Below are 21,539 nucleotides of genomic sequence, written 5' to 3' on the forward strand. Positions count from 1 at the left end.
ACGGGATTCTCCGTGCTAAATAAAGCTACCAGAGATTTGGACTGTATTCCTCGTTCTTCCAGCTGTCTGGAGGCTATGACAAACTGTTAGTTTTGCACTAGTTTGACAGACAGGAGTGTTCAGTCGGATGGGGGATGACATACATGGAAAAGTAAGACCGGAACGTCATATAGCACGCTGATGCAAATGCTCTCCGGTGCGGTGATTAAATTACAGATATAAAATTTGGATCTAACCACGTGCCTGAGTTATTTTGTGTGTCCATGTGACTGTCTGATATTTCTGTTGTAATCAACATACAGCAGTATCAGAATGTATTAACCCCTATGTATCATGCGAGATAGTAATCTGACCACTCTCTGCTATAAATAGCGCTTCACATGCCATTTTCCAATACTCTGATTATGTTTTCATTACCAAACCACAACACAATAGCAGCCTTTTCTGTTTCAATATAGTATGACAGTCTGGCTGGCCTTGGATGCTAAGCGCATATAAATGACAGCTGTCATAAGCATTAGGGGAGATTAAACCTGATTTATGCGAGAATATACATTTTCTGTAATCTTTGCGTAAAAGTAACAAACAACACCTCCATCTCATTTAGCGGCGCGTCTCTTATTGGGAAGTGCTTTCCTTTACCCAGAAAACGTGTGCGTGCCAGTTTTCATTGGATCTCTGAAAATTCGACCTGGTATGTGTTTGTAGGTAGCATGGGATTATTCTCTTAATGGCTTTAATGGGGATTCTGTAACGGCATTATATTTAGAAAAAAGCCGTCACCTTACAAGGTTCTGCGCACTATCATGGCATCCTATTGTGGCTCCCTCTTTTATTTTTGCATCTTCCTACCGCTCAGTGTTACCCAATATTTACTGTAGACCCAATCTGCAGTATTGCTTCATGTGTTGAGTGTGCACGTATCAGTATTCCTCGCGTTTCATCCGCAAAATCTGAGGCAACAGCATTTAGGTTTGCACTTTAGAAGAGCCACAGTCACAGATTAAGCTGGATCCATTAATGGATTATAGACAATGTTTTTTTCTTTTTTTCCCTGTTTGACTTCCACTTCTCTGCAGTCACTCAGATGACATAGTGGGATTATTCTACAATACTGCAACCACTTTTATCTAAACAGAAGTCGGTGAGAGGGAAGCAATGGCGAACGGGAGCTGAAGATTGAGAATAGTCATGATCGGAGCCAATGGCCTCTGCGCTCATATTTTACCCACCTCGCCAAGCTGTTACTTTAAGACGCTTGCAGATTTATACTCAGGGGATCAACAGTGAGCGGCGACTGAGGGAGGAAAAGCCAAATACTGTTGTGTTAGATTTATGTTCTATAATATTTAATGAATTTATTTGCTTCTTTGTTTCTTTATCACTATTTAATAGGTTGCTGCATTGCTTCTTTAGTCTAAAACCTACAATATACCACCTTCTAACTAACTGATAAATGTATTTTTCATGTGGCCATTTATGCACGGTTCTTTATTTTTCCCCCCCTAATTTGACATGACAGTGCCAAAGGTCTGTGTTTCAGTCACAGTTGACCCCGGCTGATCTGAGCATGATGCCTCTCTGAGAACGCCACAATGGGTTCTACTTTATGGACTAGCTCAGATTTTCAGTGGGATTTGCACAATAGCGCAGGGCCTCTGTGACACGAACCATCACAGGTCATTAGGTTAAGATGGGATGTTGCCTTTCTGGACCATCAAATCCAGGAATGACAGGGAATCCGCCTGTTTTGAAAAGGAGAGCTATTGTGGCGCTCTTTCACTGACAAATGGCAGATCTGGGGAGGCACACGGTTTGAACTTAAAGAGCCGCGATTGGTCGGTTCCTGCAGGGGTCGAAGCGGCGGGTACAAGCCTATGCTAAAACAATTCAAGTCGATCTCCTTGCATAACTGAGGAACGGTGAATGACCTTTATGTGAGCAGGTTTCACACATAAAGGTCATTCGACATCTCCCTTCCTCCGAGGGAAAAAAAAAAGAAAAGAAAAAAAGTTCCTTCAGTAGTCTGTACATAGTGTGCCAACCACAAAGGACGCAGACTATAAGACATTTAGGTCATCTTTTCTATCTTCAGCACTCATGTTCCTTTAGAGAAAACGGAGGGAGGGAGTGACATTCGGATGCGGTGAACAAGTGAGGAATGTAATTACAGGACTGAAGAAGTCTTTCACCTTCTGATATAATACTTTGGTGATGGGTTGCTTCCTCATTTCATTTTTTCCTCAAGCTTTAACTTGTCACTTTCCGCATTAGATGCAAATCTACCTCCATTTCAGCACCACGATACAATGCAAATAGCATTTAAGCGTGTCAACCCATGCGGATCGACACATGTATTAGATGCAATGGGAAGTTTACATAATGGCTTAATCCTCAACTTTAACTTATGAAGTGTTGAAACTTTTCAGGTCTTTAACAGTCTTGAGCAGTATTAAAAATATATATATATATACATATATATATAGAAATGTGTAGTATGTTGGTCTATTAATGCTGCAGCATGTCATGGATTTTCCTTGTAGGAAGAAAACGAGTGCTGGTTTATTACCAGTCTATGCAAACTGCATCAAAACCTTGCAGTCTCATGGGAGTAAGAAGTCTTTCAAACAACCTTACCGGGCAACACCCCCTCAGGGAAGACCAAAAAAAAAAAAAGTTGCCACACAACCAAGTCTGACAAAAGAATGTGTAGTAACAAAGTGTTGTGTGACGGTTTTGGACTCTTGAGTTATCTGCTGTCTCCTCTGAAAAGGTTCAAATTTTTTAGGTCCATGTGAAACTCCGCTTGCAGCAACTTTCAAGGTCAAATGCCTTTCAATATGTCACCCCCTCCCACCCCCCACCCCGGCTCATGACACAAAGGGAAATATGCGACCCGCAGTCGCAGCACCATCTGAAGAAGAGAGCAAATATTGAATGTTTGTTCCCTCTCCTCTTTATGGTAGGTGGCAAGTTTTGGCCGTCTAAACACACATTTACAACAAACAAGTGGAGGAGGATGGAGAGGAAACACTGACATTCCAGCTGACTGTCTCTATGGAAAGCCATTTGAAGGTGAAGCCGTTCACTGGCCCTGCGTGTCAAAATATTCATGCAGTAACCGTAACATTGACCAGAGGATTGTTTTCATTTCACTCAGCTAAGACTTATGAAGTACCGAGGGCTTACAAATCTTAGCCGACTATGCGGTTTTGAAATTCGCATCCATCAAAGGCGATAGCGAGTAAACATTAGTATGTGTGAGTCAACTTGAAACCTGCAAATCCCTTAAAGTTTTTTTGTTTTTTTTTCTTCTTCTTCTTCTTCTTCTCACATCCCTCCTTGTGTGGTAGAGGTAATTTTGGAAAGAAAAAAAAACCAAAAAACTTACAAAGACGTGAACTGAGTTGGTGGTAAACATCATAAAATCAGAGTCACATCGGTGCACTTATCGCCGCTCTGCAGCTGAAAACATTAAACTGAGGCTTGTGCATCAAGAAGAAGAACAGACATATGATCCATCAAATTAAGTTAAGTAAATATGGAACGAGAATCGCAGCGGCTCAGTCATTGTTCTCCCATTACTACTTTGATCTATTGCTTACTTTATTTGGGAATTGCCTTAATGGGAGACACGACTTTGACAGGACAGTAACGTTTGTAAAATACATCATCTTTTCGCCAAAGTTACGACAGAGGACTTTCCCAAGTGACTCCGAGAGATGCCAAACAGTACTAAATTTCTTTTTATTTTTGCACTTCATATCACTTTATATATGGGTCCTTTTTTTTTTTTTCTTTTTTTTTTTCCTTTGCACTCAATATACACACTCACCACTCATCCACTTCATTAAGTACTCTCGTACAGTCTAATGTGAGCCGGTGCAACGGCGCAGCCATAAATTCTCCCTTCACAAAAAATGCAATAATGTTCAGTCTTCCTTGGGATCGTCGAAGAAGTTTTAACGCAGCTTCATGCTCTCTGTTTGCACAGTTTACACGTAAACACTTCTGCGCAGCACATCAAATTATAAAGTTACACTTCATTCTGAACATAAGTTTATTTAATTGTTGGGATGTGTTTTTATTACTCTGTATACACACACACGCACATATATATATTGAACATGTTCAAGTGTTTTCAATCACAACCTGCTATATTTCTGTTTTTAATGGAGTGAATCACTTGATCTGTGAAATGAAATGTGCTATATAAATAAATGTTATTTACTTACTTAAAACCACACATTATTCTGTCATGATTCACTTTTTGCTTTTTGAGGTTTGATCTTGCGTTGCATTGACAGCATCACATGGAGAGTTGCTTCTAATATCTTTATTTTTTATTTTTTTAATGGCTCCAGACTGCTTGCTTGTGGTCCTGTGCTGTGGACTCGTGGAAGTGTGGGATTGTTTAAACAGTAACCGCTAGAGGGATACACATATACGCCTTCCAAACTCCGTAAACACCATCCTATCACTATGTGCCATAGAGAGAATTACCGTCAGTGAGAGTTGCCTACCTGTGTGACTTCCCACTATGAAAAAAAAAAAAACACACTCACTCACTCGCACACACACACACACACTTACACACACACACACACACTCACAGCCCCCGGAACATTTGAAACATGGCTTGTTCTTTAAAAGACTTTGAGAGTAACTGCCTCTAAAGGGGGACGCCGAGCTCCGACTTCTCCAAGTGTGTCTGCTCCAGGCAATCAATGAGGACCGCGATGCTTACTTCTGCAGCTCTCTGTCCCTCTGCCTCTCCTTCGCCTCTCCAGATATTATAGTGCATTTCAACTTTTGTGCAGGCACACAGGCAAAGAGAAAAAAAAAGAAAAAAGAAGAGAGAGGCAAGTTTTGGATTTTATCCTGGATCACAGCTCACCTCTTGTTCTCTGTAATAAATATGAGAGGTCGGTTTGCTGTCACTTTTCTTTGGAATTTAATAGGCTGTCTGCCATTTCTTATGCTGTTTTACGGGTAGGATAAGGAAACAACAAAAAGGTATGACAAGAGCCTGGCGGACAACTGTGGATTTCTGCGAGTAACTCCTACCGTCCAAAGGGGATGAGGGGGGCATCGGCCGGACCCCCCTCTTGATTGATTACTTATTAGTCATCCCTTTGGCTAAATGGGACCCATTGAAAAGGCACCGTGGAACACATACATGAATCAAATATTCCTGTGTCCCCTGAATGTCTCCAGAGTAGTTTTGCTTAAGAGAGGGGGTCGTGGCTTAGCATAATAAAGAGGGAAAAACAGCATAGCTTTATGGGTTTATTTAGACAGTTTCTACGCTTTGACATTCTACCGCTGTAAAAAAAGAGAGAAGGAAAAACTCGAGAAGATCCCAAAGAGAAGAACATTGTGGACATAATTTTTTCTACTTATTCCGTTGTTTCTTTTTTATTTTAATTTTTTTTAATTTTTTTTTTCTTCCTATTTTAATTTTTTTTTTTGCCGTTTCCTCCATCGAAAAATGAAACTTTGGACATCACCCTGGGTGTCTTGCCTGGTTATTCTAATCTTGTGTTTTGGATCAGAGTGCGGGACAGTCCGGAGAAAGGGGAGATCCAAGAGGGAGTTGGTGCGCATTAGGGAGGCGAAAGCCACCATCCCAGGGGCTTGTGCCACACGTCTGCCCCGGGGCAAGCGCTCTTTGCCCGGCTTGGAGCGGCGGGTGCTTCGCCAGCGCCGGCGCTCCTCTCAGGCGGAGGAAAACTCTCCAGACCGGGGGAAAGCTGTCTACTTCACCGGCAGGGGAGATCAGCTCCGGCTGAAGCCTGGCGTGGAGATACCCAGAGGCAATTTCACTCTGGAGATGTGGATCAAACCGGAGGGAGGTCAACGATCGCCCACAGTGATTGCAGGTAGGAAAGATCTGTGCATCCTCCATCCTATTGTCAACACAACTCCTTTTATTAGTCCAACTCCAGAATGGGCAGATAATAAGAACCATATATGTAGAAAATAAAATTTAAAAAAAATCAAAAAAAATCACATCAGTGACATGCAATGTATGAAACAAAGCAACATGCAGTTTCAACGAGTTGAAAATGAGTTCATCTATCAGACTAGACAATGATGTAATGCTCTGAAAAGTACAGCGGATATTTTAGGTAGTGCAACCATAGGGTCAATGAAGATTTTGATCACACTTAAGTTTGCCACCTTGCACGAGAGAAGATCACTGCGCAATAAAAAAAAAAATCAAATATTCACGTGCTTGTTTAATTCTTATTTATCATGACGGTGTATCTGAGTTACAATCACACACATCTAAATGTGGGAGTGTGTGCAGCCACATGAAGGCTACTGCATCACTTGAGCGGCAGCTGATGTCACTGTGCGTAAAATGTAATTTCTCTGAACCGACTTGGCTATTTTAAAGCTATGATGTAATGGCCAAAACTTTGTGCGCGAGCACGTCACGTCAGGCACAAAGCGGGGAGATATTCGCTGTATGTGGAGGCGCTCAAAGCTCGCAGCTCAAGTCGCAGCTAGAGCGCCCCCCCGCCCCCCCCAAAAAAGAAGAAAAAAAATCGACACCTTTGGATTGGCTACCGGAGTTACGAGACAGGAGAGATCCAGGGTTTCCCCCTCTTTGCGCGGAAATGTGCTTGCCTGTGTTTGTGCATTGGTGGTGGTGCGCTTTCATGGCGCTCAGTACAGCCTCTCCAAAACGCAGACGCTTAAATCACCGTCACCACCGTCGGCGACTTCCTAATTGAAGTCGCAATCAGATAGTGGTGATGCGCCCTCCGTCTGAAGCGACTGAGCAGAGTTGGATACACGCTCACTCCATCCCTGCCGTCTAAGGAAAGCTTGAGACTTTTGGCATCTATGCGCACTGCTTTCTGTCCAGCCTGATCTGCAGCCATGCGTAAAACGAGCCCCAGAAAGGCGTTAAAACGGCATCATTTGTTTTGACCAATAGCGCTTTTTGTGCATTACAGTACTAGATTGCTTTCCCCTGCTTGTTTGTTGCTTTTTCTTGCCGATAGGGAGCGTTGCATACACAACCCATTGCTTACTACACTTCTTTAGATGGCTGCCTTTGAACTGAATTGAACTCAGTCGTACTCACTTCTTATTCCAGTCTCCAGTCTCTCTGTTTTGGGGACTTTACTTAACAATATAAGTCGATTTACTTCTATCTGTGTTTACTATCTGTCAGAGTCTCTGAAAACCGCCCCATCCCTCAACACACATAAATAATCGCTTGTAGGTGTATTCAGATACAGTACTCTTTTAGGTAGTGCGAGCCAGTTGGCAGTTGGACATGCTCTGCAAAGCCAATCCCTTGTAAGAGTCTCAAACAGGAGGAGATGGGGGTGAGGGGGTCTGTTGTGACCTGAGTGACTCTTAAAATCCAAAAGGATGGACACAATAACAGAAACATCTGTACAATATAACGCGATCCAGTACAACAACAACACAGGCGACAACCTCCAGTGACCACAGAGTTGAATAAACACATGTCAGACTCAATCCCTGCAACGGATGAACATTACGGCTTCTCACATGTGGTATGGGATCACGTTTTGCAAAGGTGTTGTTGTTGTTGTTGTTGTGGTCAGGACCTTTTTCCTCGCCCCGCCGCTGAAAGATTACTCTTCTTGAGTAATCTTATTTGATTCTTATTCAAGATTTTCTCCCATCAGTGTTGAATAGAATGAATGTAAAGACAACAAATTTGACAATCAAACAAATTCACTTGAGCTTAATCTTTTAAATCCAATTCAGACCTCAGAAAATCCCAATGCCTCTAAAAATGCTCCATCCCCTTGTTTTGATCCCAGCAGTGTTGTTTGCAGCAGCTGTTTTTTTTATTTCTCTTTCTTACCGTGTTGTTTTGGCCAATTCGTCTTCTCTATGCATGCATTCTTTCAGCACTAACTTGCTATTTCATGAGGTGCTGGTTTTCAGTTTTAATTTCTTAATTAAGTAGCCATTATCCACCAGCCTGATAAATAAGAACTAGGGTCCCACTTTTGTATTTAGTTTTGACGACGTGTGCTCGTCTGTACTTGTGGATTTTGAACGCTCACTTCTTACTGGGATGTTCGACAAAACATCTCAATTTAGGGGGAAAAAGAAAAAAAAACAGCTTCCCAAGATAAAAATCAATTCACTGTAAAAAGGAAAATATCCAATTTATTGACTTAACATAACTGCATTTTATCTGAGAAATACAACACTTTTTCACGAGTGCCATTTCTTCTTATTGTTTTAACTTCTCTGTGATGAAACATAAACCCTGAATACATATCATAGCTATTTTGCATTCAGGGTGGTGGAGTGGTCAACAGTCACGGCAGGAACATCCCCAGTTATTTTTACAGAGTTTGCATGTTCTCTCAGCTTTCCCTGTACATTGGTTTCCTCCCACATTAAAAAAAAATACACATTCAAGCTGTAAATGTGAACATGAGTGTGTGAGATTGTCTTTGACGGACTGACAGTCTATCCATGGTCTGGGGGTCCCTGCTTTTTCCCCATAGTCAGCTGGAATTTGGTGCCCTGTGATCATAAACTGAATAAAGCAGCATCGAAAATGGATGGATATTTTCAGAGGAAACTATGGGTATCTTTGGTATCCCTAGTTTTCCAGGCCTCAGTTGAACCAGGCTCCTGCAGGAGACAGGGCTGTCATCTATTGGCCTTTTTTTTTTTTTTTTTTTTTTTCAAGTTGGAGAGGTACATGTGGTCCGAATTGAGCACAGACTTAAACACCAAACAGTATACCTAAATGCACAAACCTAAATGACACACGCACACACCCACTCATCCACACTGACGCCTGCAATCACACCATCAGAACACCAAGTTACTGTGTCCAAATGTTACGCAAACTTTGTTGTGCCCTATTAGCCCTCGTATCCGGGCCGTGCGGGTTTGTCTCGCAATGTAGGAAGAGGAAAATAAATCACAAGAGAAATGGAGATTCTGTTTCATAACTCACTGAAGACAATTATATGCAGACTTTAGCAGGTGGTTATTGTTTTGTGATAATAGGTATTTTTGCCTATTGTAGTGATTCATATAAAAAAAATAGTTCAAACATTTTTCCTTGTCTTGGACTCCTTTATGGATGCTTAAGAGATGAGTCATGAACTTTTTTCATTAAAGTCAAGTACATAAGCATGATGTGTAATATTTTACAGATCAGCTGAGGACTCAAACTGTTTGAAATAGGACTTCTAAATACCAAGCAATGTACTTACATTTAAAGGTTATGTTGGTTTTTTTTGTGTGTGGGTGCGTGTGTGTGTTGTGTGTGATTTCTGCATCACTATACAAGTACCAGTAGAGAAAAGGTGGTTTTAGTCTCTAACACCTCACGTTGAAAAACAGGTTTATGAGCAGCTATTGGCAGATCCTTTATGGCTCATTAAAACCAGCTTTTAGTTGGTTGATTCATAGTGATATTGGGCAGTTCGGTCAGATGTTTGAAGTCAAGTGTTTTAAAGTGGCCTGGTGACATTTCTATAATTAATATCGTTGTTATGTTCATCAAGTTTGTTTATGAAATATCAATGGAATTTTCCATTGTCTCTCCAGGGGAAATTTCAGGCGGTCACTTTGGTGTGACTATGAAAAGTGCCTTTCTTTGACCTTTCAGAGCCAGAACAGATCAAAAGTAAACGGAGTCTTCATTGTTCCCTTCCTCCCTGCTTTTTATCAAGTCCTTGTGACGTTTTTCTTTGAGTGTGTATGTGTGTTTTTACACTTTTTCTTTTCTTTTTTTTTTCTTCTGAGTGTGTTTTCATAGAAGAAGAAGACAAATGGCAAGTGCAAGGAAAGTTGCTTTTGAACCTGAAAGGAACCGTGCTATAGACCATTGCACATGCAAATCCTTTTGTAGGTCTCTCTGCCTGAACACAAATCTGAACTTCAGTGTTTCGGTTTGTCTGTGCGAATGGGTGTGTGCGTATTTGTTCACGAAAATGTATATATGCACCTTGGCATAAGTATGTGCATGCGTGCGTGTGTGTGTGTATATGTGTGTGTGGGTGTGTTTGTGTGAGTCCCAGTGGTCACAGTGTTGGGTCTGGAAAAGTGTAGCGTGTTAGATTAATTGAGCATGGCAGAATTATGACAGCTGTTTACACTAGGAGCCCTACGAGCATTTTAGCACACCTTTTAGCCTTGAGTGCACCAGCTGACAGATGGAAGGCTTTTTCCTTCCAGTGTAGTGGAAAGCCGGAAAACGTCATCCACCGAAGGACTGACCTTGATGCTGAACCCAACCCTCACTCTTTGAACATTAGTCCATTGAAATACCAAGTTAATGAATGCATACTGCAGTGTGCATCTAATTAGAAGCAGGTCAAAGTTACCAAGACATCCGTGCAATTACCATTAGCCAGCCACTTACTGCAGGCTCAGGTAGTCTAATCGATTTTGGAACAAAGGCATCCAAGTGGACAAGCATGTTGAGCCACAGTTGTGATCATCACTGTCGTAATCAGCTCTCAGACAATAATAAACGTAGCAGAGGCAGCTATGAAGGGTATGTGCAGGAATCTGATGCACACATCCCGCGAGAAACCTCAAAAGGCTTTTCATACCAATAATGACAGAGTGTTCTGGGCACAGATTGTCTCGTCAATATATGGTTTTTTTTCTCCGAAAGCACATGGAGTGCTACCCTGATGTTTGCAGTACTAGAAGTGAAAAGTCCAGCTTTATCACCTGTGAATGAGCAGTTTTCCACATGCTGAAATGGACCTTGTTAGGTATTTCAAGGCACTTTGGAATCTTTGCATGCTTTGCCGAGATTGTTTGGATACATGCACAAAGTCATGAATGTGCAATAACACCCACACATGCACATATGTGAACTTGTGTGCCAGCGCGCACGTACTTTGACAAGCGTTAAACAAACAAACAGTTAGCATTCAGAGATCCCCTAAGAAGTGAAAACACATTACCATGCTGAAGCTGACATGCACAGTCCAAGTGAAACAGGAAAAAGGTGTTTTGGTACCTCTACAAAAACAAGGCTTTAGCAGAAAACTAGTCTTTTCTGGCTACCCCACTGGCAAGGGGCATTTACACGAACAACTTTAAATGTGCTCAGTGTTCACTAAAGCCTATACATAGAGATTTCCATGGGGTCTCCCTTCACGTAACACGCACCTCAACACATATCCTTGAACAGGACACCTTTGGATATAGAAAGAAAGTATCACAGGTACATGAAATCCCTTTTTTCACTCATGTTTAGAGTTCCCCATTTGAGCTAAATGTTTAAAAGTAGATAATATAATTCTTGCTGTATGGATGAGAAACTTATGTCCTGGATCATATCCCGACAGGATAACATTGTAACCAAAACCAAATCACGATTTAACAATTAAGATGAGATAAGAGGATAGGATACGATGTTTATCAATCTCAAAGGGTTAGGTGTACTTCAAAATGCTGAACCTTTGAATACAAATACCAGATTAAGACCCATAAAAGATTAAAGCTCTGCAAAACAAAAAAAGACGAAAGTAAAAGAGAACAAATATATAAACCCTTTATCGTCCTGATCAGCTGCTTGTTATGGAAATAGTTGTTAGATAACAGATTGTTTTAAAACTGTTTGTAAACAACCATCTTCGATAGGCACTTTTTTGTCTTCAGATTATTTTCTTATTGCTAAAGTCTGATACTCTTGTTATCGCATGTAAGGCAAATGATTAAGAATGAAAAAAAAAATTACAATAAAGAACAAATTAGAAGTGTACTTATAAATCTTGCACTGTCTGTAGGAATGCGCTTTGGTAACAAAAACGGAATTACTAAAATGCTAATCATTTTTATTTCACACATCTTTTTGCTATTATGGATGTTAAAGGGTTAAATGCAAATGCAATGCTTACACATCTCTTTTTCATACCAACATTGAAAACTGGGCAACATGTGCATGATGATTGACTTTGCTCATTTTGCCCACAGGTCTATACGACAAATGCTTCTATGCCTCCAGTGACCGAGGCTGGCTGCTTGGCATCCAGGCGGTGAGTGAACATGGGAACCGAGAACCCCGCTTCTTCTTCTCCCTTAAAACTGACCGTGCCCACAAAGTGACCTCCATCCACTCCAACGCCCATTACGTACCCAACCAATGGGCACATGTGGCAATCACATACGATGGCATCTACATGAAGCTTTTCCTCAATGGTGCTCAAGTTGGCGTCAGTCGGGAGCAATCAGGTGACGTCTTCAGTCATTTGACCAAAAAGTGCAAAGTGCTGATGATTGGAGGAAATGCACTGAATCATAATTACAGAGGGGCAGTGGAGAGGGTGGGTCTTTGGAGGGAGGCCCGAGGGCAGCGGCATATTGTCAGGGATATGCAAGGCCATGAAGACCCACAAGATCTACTGGTCATTCGTGAAACGTTCGAGCACCCGGGCCGTAAATGGTTGACTGTAAAAGACGGTAGCTTTCCTCAGCCTGAACAAGGCGGAGGTGGGCGACTAGGATTTATTGGAGGTGATGGAGGACTTAGAAATGCTGAGGGACTACTGGACACAACCCTGGAGCCTCCAACGTGTGGTCAAACTGTGTGCGACAATGTGGACGTCATTAATCACTACAACCAGCTTTGGACCTTCCGACGGCCCAAGAAAGTTCGATATCGTGTCATAAATATTTGGAATGATTTAAGGACAAGACCAACTGTGTCAGACCACCAGATCAGCCTGCAGCACCAGCAGCTTAATGATGCCTTCAGCCCCTACAACATCACCTGGGAGCTCAGCATTTACAATGTGACCAATTCATCCTTACGCAACCGTTTGATTCTCGCTAACTGTGACATCAGCAAAGTTGGTGACGATGCATGTGACCCAGAGTGCAACCATCCACTAACTGGCTATGATGCAGGCGACTGCATGTCTGGGCATCGAAGCAACTGCCCTGAACACAAACAAGGCAATGGCGTATGTGACCCTGAGTGTAATTGGGAGAATTTCTTCTACGATCTTGGCGACTGTTGTAACCCCAATGTGACGGATGTTACCAAGACGTGCTTCAACCGCTCCTCTCCACACAAGTAAGATGATTCCCCTTTCATTTTGCATGCAATCATTAATAATTCTCTTTTGAAATTGTTTCTTAGGCATACAACATAGCCATACAGCGTCAGCCATAAAGACTCACCAGCAATCTGTGTTTGATTTGATCCTTTTTTCTTCTAGCTGACATGATTGAACTATTTAAGGAAACCCAACTCCAAGCTATAGCCTCACATAGCTTCAGTAAATCAGACAGCCATTCTTTCCATACATGTGTCCCTGACGAAAGTTTTTTTTTTTTTTTTTTAAATCTCTCGTCCTACTGTTTCCTAGCCATTTCGGCTGAGGCTGTGTGTAACTCAACTCCCAGCCTGTGTGGCCGGGGAAATCCTCTGGGGGCAGCTAGTCCAATCTAGACTTGGCCTGGTTCAATCAGTGTTCCACACTTAAGCAGGGCAAAACAAATGCAACTGGATGACTTTCCTAGTAGCAAATGCACAGGCTAAACCCATTCATTTCTGTATCCAGTTTTCAACAATTCTTCCCACCCTTTCCTACTCTGTCTCCTATGCCCAGTGGTCTTAATTAAGCTGCCTTGATTGGAGAAGGGAGTTGGTTTGGAAAGAGTGACATTCTAAACAGAGCGTGAGGGCAATTAGAGGTCAAAGAGAAAGTGTAGTGTATTATTTTTTCCCCAGCAAAGGAAATCCTTTCAAAGACAGACCCCTCTTGCGTGTGTCCCGGGCAGCTAAATTAGTCCTTAAACATGGGTGCCTGAAACAATTTTCCAAGAAAAGCACTGAAGAAGAACCCCCCCCCCCCCCCCCCCCCCCCAAAAAAAAACCCTCCACTTACATGTAAATGAACCAGTGTTACAGATTTTTGTTGGTGTACTATATAGGACAGGGCTTGCCTTTCTTTTTTGTATTTTTATACGGTAACTTAAGAGGAACACAGAGAACTCCATAAATGCACGAACATTTTTTGTTTTTGCGGTAACCTCACTGTGGTTGGTAGATGATGAGTAAAAGCTGGCAAAGGGAACATATCTCTGGAATTTTCTGTAACAAGTTTATTGCCAGACCTCCAATAGCAGGATTGTTTGTTTCTTGGTACGCTGAAACTCAACACAGTAGAGTGAGACATTTTTGTGGACAATGCAGGAGGTCTTTATGCCCGCGCCAGAAAAAGAGACAGAAATGACCAATGCTTGCCGGTATTTGCTGCCACTGTCATGTGAGGACAAGTGAAAGGGAGAGAAACTGGGAGACCTTGTGTGTGGGATTGTTTGGGTCTTCATGATAGCATGAATCAAGGAGACAAGGCTGTTTTCAATCACAGTTGAAGCTGGAAGCGCTGTCTGTTTGGCACTGTCCTGTTGTTTAAAATGACCGCTAAATAGCTAAATAATGATATCTAATTAACAACATCAGAGGGAAAAGCAGGTGGGTTTGCCTTTGCTTCCATATCTCAATTCCCACCACATCCTTTCCAACTTTGTCATCATTCGAAACTCATTCATCAAGTGAGGCCTAACAATTTAGTACCATTGGCAAAAGGCTTGCCAATGCAACGTTTGATTCATCCTTCGGGCATTTGAAGGATGGGTTTGTGGAAGGAAGTGCACCAGATAGAGAGTGAGAATGCGTTGGGGGGGGAAAAAAAAGACAAGTTTGTCTAAAAAATAGATATAATCTGCCCAAGTGGTTGCTTATTTTGCTTTGATTATGGTATGTCTGGAGAGCCGTGCAGCGAGCTGCACTACAAACAGTTTGACATTCCTCCTTAATTATGGAATTCTGGATGAACAATGTACTGCGTATGCAGGGGAACAATGGTTGTGAGGTCCTGCATTTATTTTTGCAGCATTTGCGCCTGTTACCACTTAGGTGTAGTGTTTTCAAAAATCTGGCAAACATGGGACACAAGCAGCTCTGTGGTCTTGCAGCAGTCTCTTTTCTGAAAATACCATTGATAATAACCCCTTTTTTCTCTACTTTTGGCTGAAGAAAATATTTTGCATTGTTTTCACGGGCTTGGCATTGTCAAGGGCTAATAGGTCATCTGTTTTCCTTCGGCCTCTGTTTCTCTCCTCCTCCTCTTTCTGAGTCAATACCTCTCACAGTGGCAGCTTAATGGATGGACCACCTTATGTCTTTCATTCACTCCCTCTCCCTGCTGTATTCTAACTAATCTCCAGGGCCCTTGACTTGGGTGTTTTACAGTTTGTCGTCTAAACCTTAAGCCCTCATCCCATAAAACATAATGGAGTACTCGGGCGTAAATACCAGGACTTTGCACTTCCTCTTTAAAGCTATAGCACACTTATAAAAACACCTGTTGTCAAGGTTTCACCTGTGCTTTCACAGGGGCTGGTAGGGGTCTCGACTCAAAGTTTTCCAAAACCAGGGGAATGAAGGGATTGTAGAGGAGGCGGGACTTAACTTGGGCCACTGTAGGAATGCAGGGGAGTTACATCTGGCTTTGACAAGATAATATGCATCTAGAAATTGTTGGTGGTCTTTTGAAAATATGACACATGGGGGGATTCGGCTGATGCTGCATTGGGAAGGTAATTGTGGTTCAGAAGTCAAGGAGGGCGCTGATGAAGAGATTCACACATTTTTGCATCCAGTGCTCAACGTAGTATTTTTACTTTACATAGGTACTTGGAGGGGTTGGATGCATTTGAAACAGCTGATTGGCCATTTATATGTCTCCAAATTGTGCATTAACAAAATTTATGGAAGTTCTTCTACACGTGTCTTCTTTGGAAGGGAATAATAATCAAAGGACTAAGCAGGAAGGTTAAAGAGGAGAGTGCAAGTATAGTAATAAAGCCTGAGATGAATGATGGGTTTAGGGGCTGTGGTGTTGACCGACTTGATGACAGAAGAGCTAAGCCCCACCCGCCACCCCCACTCCAATTTCAAAAAAAGTGTTCTTGGCCATGAGACCGTCACTGCCACGCCAGCTCACCCTGGCTTTCACACTTTGCTGCCCAAGACATATCTATATGAGTCAAATTTATGGGCTTGTATGAATTATACATAGATGTAAATGGATGAAGTCATAATCCCCCACTTAATATGTATCAGAAATAAAAGCGTTAACACGACAGTTCAGACAGCCTTGTGCACCCCTTGATCCCCTCTACAACAGATGCCCTGCAGAGATGCTTGATAATAGAAAGGCTTGATTTTTTTGCTTTTAACCTTACCTTTCTTACTTTTCTTTGGCTCAGTTTTCTTTATTTATGTCTGTGAATTTTTGCAATGTTGTTTTCCCAGGACATGTCTGAAAAGTGGTGTGGTTAAATGCATGGAAAATCCTGTCATTCCCCCGTGGCTCATCTTTGCTGAAGAAAAAAAAATGCCTGATGAGCGGCAAGAGTGGAGAACAGGGGCTGGGGAAATAGTTGAATAGTGTGCGTGTGTGCGTGTGTGCGTGTGTGCGTGTGTGCGTGTGTGCGTGTGTGCGTGTGTGTGTGTGTGTGTGTGTGTGTGTGTGTGTGTGTGTGTGCGTGCGCGCGCGCGCGCGCGTGTGTGTGTGTGCGAAAGAGAGAGACACTCATGTATGGGGTAAAGCGAGGTAAAGAGTTATTGGCAAGGAGGTTTGAGTAAGATGCGAATAGACAGATAGAAAGACAGAAATGCTTAAAAGGTCCAAACTGTTCTGACTACAAACACCCTTATGGTGAAGTCATTGAGTACTGATTTTCTACAGTGGCAGCTTACCAAAACCTCCACCAGATCTTCACCACCATGTCTGTAAAAACTGTGTGGAATCACAAACACGCACAAACAAATATCTACACGCAGAGATACAAATACAGAATGCACACCAACGCCACTGCTACCCCCAAATGGTTTTACTTAAATAAAACTGTTCGGTTTAGGTCCAATTCCACCCCTGCATGTTACAGGGGAAATTGCACTCAATATTCTGTCAATTTTAACCCAACAGTAGAATTGTTGGTCTTACTCTTTGCTGATTCAATCATTTGCGCACCAAACCCTTCTGACCCCTTTCTACCTCATGCATGTCCAAAAACTCTGAGCAAATATTTTCTGAGGAAATAATGAAATTCCTGAAATTATGAGGAAGAGGGTCCTTATATCATCTGTTCCTTTACTTGGTCTCTCCATCTCTCTCTCCATAGACCAGGCCTCAGCAAGTGCCCTATGTTGCTCTCCAATGGGCTTGAAGAAAGCATGTACTACCCATTTATTTGAAACGTATGTTTTGAGAGAACACTGAATCTTCACTAAGCAGCTCCTTATCTGTCTTATGATTTGAGGCATCAGGCAGACTTATGCAGCAAAAGTTGAAGAGATGTTATGAAACTGCACATAGGCTGTGCATTGATGGCAACCTTGGTAGACTTGTCGTAGTGGAAAATTATCTCACAGGTATTACTGCCAAAAAACTGATTTTTAGTGACTTTTAAATTGCTTCCTCGCTCTACGACAGAGTTTGATGCTTTGCTATTCTAGCGCACGGTCTTGAAGTTATGACCAGAATTAGAGGAATGGAGCACCTATGGGTGCATACAGCCACATTTTATGACTCATTTCATACATTTTAAAATGTCATGATTAGAGTAGATTATGCCAGTCTAACAACGTAGTTGAATGTTGTCTAGGCACCATGTACTGTAAAACGGTCCAGTAAGCATTAAACCTGAAATGGTTTAATAAAAAAAAAAAAATAACAGCATGACCAATTATAATTTATCTCTTTCAATGAATAAATATGAGTCTATAAAGTAGTGTAATGCATGCACACTCTCACACAGTACCTCTTCCAGCGGCAACCAAACCCTATGCTGTAATTCAGCTGGAAACACATAAAAATCACGAGGAAAATACAGTTTGTCTCAAAACATTTAATGACTTTAAACACATTAGTGATACCAGTCTCAGCTATCAATGATATGAGTTAGAAATAAATGAGTGTCTTCATCCACTGCAACTTCAGAGTAACTGAAAACACAGTGTAAATATACCTTATATTGAGTAGGCCATTGAGTGGTGGAGTAATTATAAATAGCACACTCCAGAATGTGTGCTTCACAAAGGCACAGGGCTTTGAAATATTTTGCTTTTATCTTTATATTTACCTGAGTTCACTTAAGTGGGACAAATGGCATATGGATGTTAAGAAACAGACAAAGAATGGTATTTACTGTTGCAAAATGTGATCGTAAAAAAAAAAAAAAAAGATTAGCTGAAGAAAAGGAGAAATTTTACACGAGCACGAAAAGATGTTTATGACATTATGAATGTAAAATTCAGTTTTAATGTTGGATATTTATAAAAAAAAAAGAATTGCACATGCATGTTTTATAGCAGTGGTTTTCAAAGTTTGGGGTGAAAATAATGAAAAAAGGAGGATTAGGAGGATACCTTTTCCCAGCATAATTAATTTATTTCTTTTTTAATGTCTTGTTGGGAAAACAATAAAAAGTAGCGGGTACAATTAGTCATTTTCTTATATAACACATTTTGACATTTTACTTTATTATTTGTGTTATTGAGAATAATTATGAATAATAAGTACAAACACTATCACAGTTATGAGAGGATACAAAGACTTTTCGGATATTTTAAATTGAAAGGAGAGGAGTCATGCTTTGTTCACCAACAGCCGTTTGCACAATATACTTTAATGTGAAAGAGATGGGAAAGTTATGTTTCAATAAAAATGTATACTACTTGGCACAAGTCAAAGTATACGGAGCGTGACAGTTAAGGAGGCTGAGGGTGCAGTGTGTTTTTCCGTGACAGAGGGTTCATTCTTGCATTCTAAAAAAATACCTTTTATATGGATATTAAAGCAGATATAATAACTTTAATAACTTTATTTAGATATAGCTAAGGTAATATATATGAAGATATGTGCTCATATCAATTTGACTAAAACGACTATGATATTTTCCTCCATTCATGATCTGGCTGCCTTTCGCTCACCTAAAATCTTTGGTATACATACGTAGACGGTGAGATATTTAGTTTATTTCTTTTCTCGTGAGAGATGAACGTGACTCATTAGGTGGAAGAGCCTCAGAGGACAACGGTTGAAACAACTCACCCCACCTCTGTATTTGAGGGAATCCTTCTTATATAGAGTAAGTTGCAGTACATGTATGTTATTTTGGCTTCAGTGTGCTTAATATTATGAGTACATGCAAAACATGAATACAAAATATCAGGCTGGCAAGTGGGTCACCCAAACTGGGCCAAAGCATCTTAAGAAGATCTTATTTGTGACAGTAAGGGCCGGTGTTATATTTGATGTCTGATAAACTCCTGCTTCCAAAACCATTGAGTATGTCATTCTACAACGTTCTGGGGCCAGAGAAAAATAATAAACTATTATTTCAACATATGCAACAGATTATAGACTCTTCCAAGAGATGACTGAGCGTCCTGATGCTGTTTGCCAAGACCACCAGCCAGGCTCATAGTGAAAACTATGTTTGATGTGTTCATAAAATGAATGACAGTTTCACTGCTGGAAAGATAACTCATTGTGTTGAGTGATTGCAGTCATTAGTACAGCTGCTAGTCCACTCAGAATCCGAGACAAAACATTATGTCACGGATACGGAGACATCTGAATACCTGAGGAATTAATTGAAGTCTCAAGCTGCCTTGAGCGAGCCCAGCTGATGTGGGACGCCTTCAGAAAATAAATACCGAAGTCCATCTAGTCAAATGAAAAAAAGAAATGAACGTGAAGGTGTTTGCTTCATGACCACGAATCCTCACGTGAGATATTATACATTACCCATTATATACAGAACTAGTGTGAAGATTTGTGAATTGTTATATCAACTGTGAAGTATTTACTGTATAACAGCCAAGCACAAGCCGTTAATTTTATTTTATTTTTTTTAACTCCTGAGTCCACTTCAATAAAAGGTTTTATTATAATTTTTTTGCTGCTTCTAAAACCATGTCTCACCAGCACCTGCTTAACTGTTATGTGGCTTTGGTTTACACATTTTGCCGTATGTTGAAATACAGAAGGCAGACGCTTAAAAGAATTGTGAAAGACGAAGAAAGTCATGGACGAAAATATTGTATTATTCTGGTTATTGCATGATTCATTGTGGGCCAACATAAAAACGTCCACCATCATCAACACAAAACATTGTGGCTTGTTTTTAGCAGAAAGTGGGAATTCCACTCAAACAGTACAATAAGCCCAAAGCTGCATATTTGGGGTTATTGTACTGTTTATAACACTTCCTAGGCAACAGCATTAAAAACAGTGTTTACTGCCCTTCTGTTACACAAGTGTAAGTAAGACTGAACTGCAGCAACACGAGCTGGAAAAAGAAGAAATGATTTGATTGTTTCAACTTAAACCGTAAAACATAAACTTGTTTACCCAAATCGCCACCTGTCATGACCACAGTCCAGGTGTACCTCCCAACAAACACGAACAAACATTGCGGAGTCATAATGAATGAAAACACTGTTTTACAATTGCAACCAAAGAACGAGTGTAAAAACACTTGTAGGTTTCTTAAAGCTGTACCTTTTTCACAAATTAAGAGAAGGGTTAGCTCAGTGACAGTGACACGTCTCTAAATAAACATTTTTTTTGTTTATATAGCAACACTTTCTCAGTCTTTAAAAGTGCCTCTTTCCACAACTCTGTCTCATCTATATAGTGCCGAGTGTAAGATAATCATCTCATTGCACTTCATATTCAAATAAAAGATAGAGTCCCACAAAGTCCCACAATTTCACATGAGTAAACAGTTGACAGTGGAAAAAAAACAACTCCCTTTTGCAGGGAAGAAACTTCCAGTACGTTCAGATTGAAAGGCGGCAGCGTTCGGCTTGGGGTTAGGGGATAGCAACAGAGGAAAACATAAAGCAGAAAACAACAAACACGTTGACATAAGGCAGCAAGCTTATCCACATGCTGCAGACTTGATGTGAGATGTTGGAAGCGCAGTTCATAAGCCTCCAGGTCCACAGCCAGAGGAAAGGCAAGGAGTGGACAGAGAGAGGAGAGCTACAGAGTACAGCAGTGACACACACACATGACGTTAAAGGGTACGCAATGGCAATATATGAATGTTTGGAGATTCAAAATGGAAGATTGTTGAGCATATTAATGAAGATCTCTGTACAATCTAAAACCGGGTGACATGAGCGAGTCCTAACTGAAAGGTCTGTTGAATAGGAAAGGTTGAAGTCCCAGACGTGGTTAGCCTCCATAACTGAAGCCAGTTCAACAAGAGAGGAGCACCAAACATGTTCTGCTGGTGAAGGGTTTGAGCTGGAGACAGGCCAGTTCAACATCCGGACTTTTCTACTGTGAAGTCATGCTGTCGTGATGGATGCAGTATGTGGTCAAGCTTTGTTCTGCTGAAACACGGAGTTCTTCTCTCCAAAAGAACAACTAAATGAGAAAATATGTTGTCAAGTCAAATCTCATAGTTTCTATCATTGATATTACATTAGTAGTACATTATCAGATGTAAAAATA

General features: G+C 41.1%; 1 protein-coding gene across 1 annotated transcript in view; it reads left to right on the forward strand.

Annotated features, from left to right (window-relative positions):
- Positions 1-5,491: 5,491 nt before the first annotated feature.
- The window catches only part of LOC308118078 (pappalysin-1-like), a gene marked incomplete at its 5' end in the record, with an annotated part of 92,081 nt that continues 76,033 nt past the window's right edge, over positions 5,492-21,539 (forward strand). Inside the window, 2 exons of the mRNA XM_080477308.1 lie at positions 5,492-5,882; positions 11,965-13,066. Of these exons, the coding sequence (XP_080333434.1) occupies positions 5,492-5,882; positions 11,965-13,066 (1,493 nt within the window). The remainder of the gene's footprint in view (positions 5,883-11,964; positions 13,067-21,539) is intronic.

This window comes from Lipophrys pholis (assembly GCF_963383615.2).
Source record: "Lipophrys pholis genome assembly, chromosome: 12".
Lineage (NCBI taxonomy): Eukaryota > Metazoa > Chordata > Actinopteri > Blenniiformes > Blenniidae > Lipophrys > Lipophrys pholis.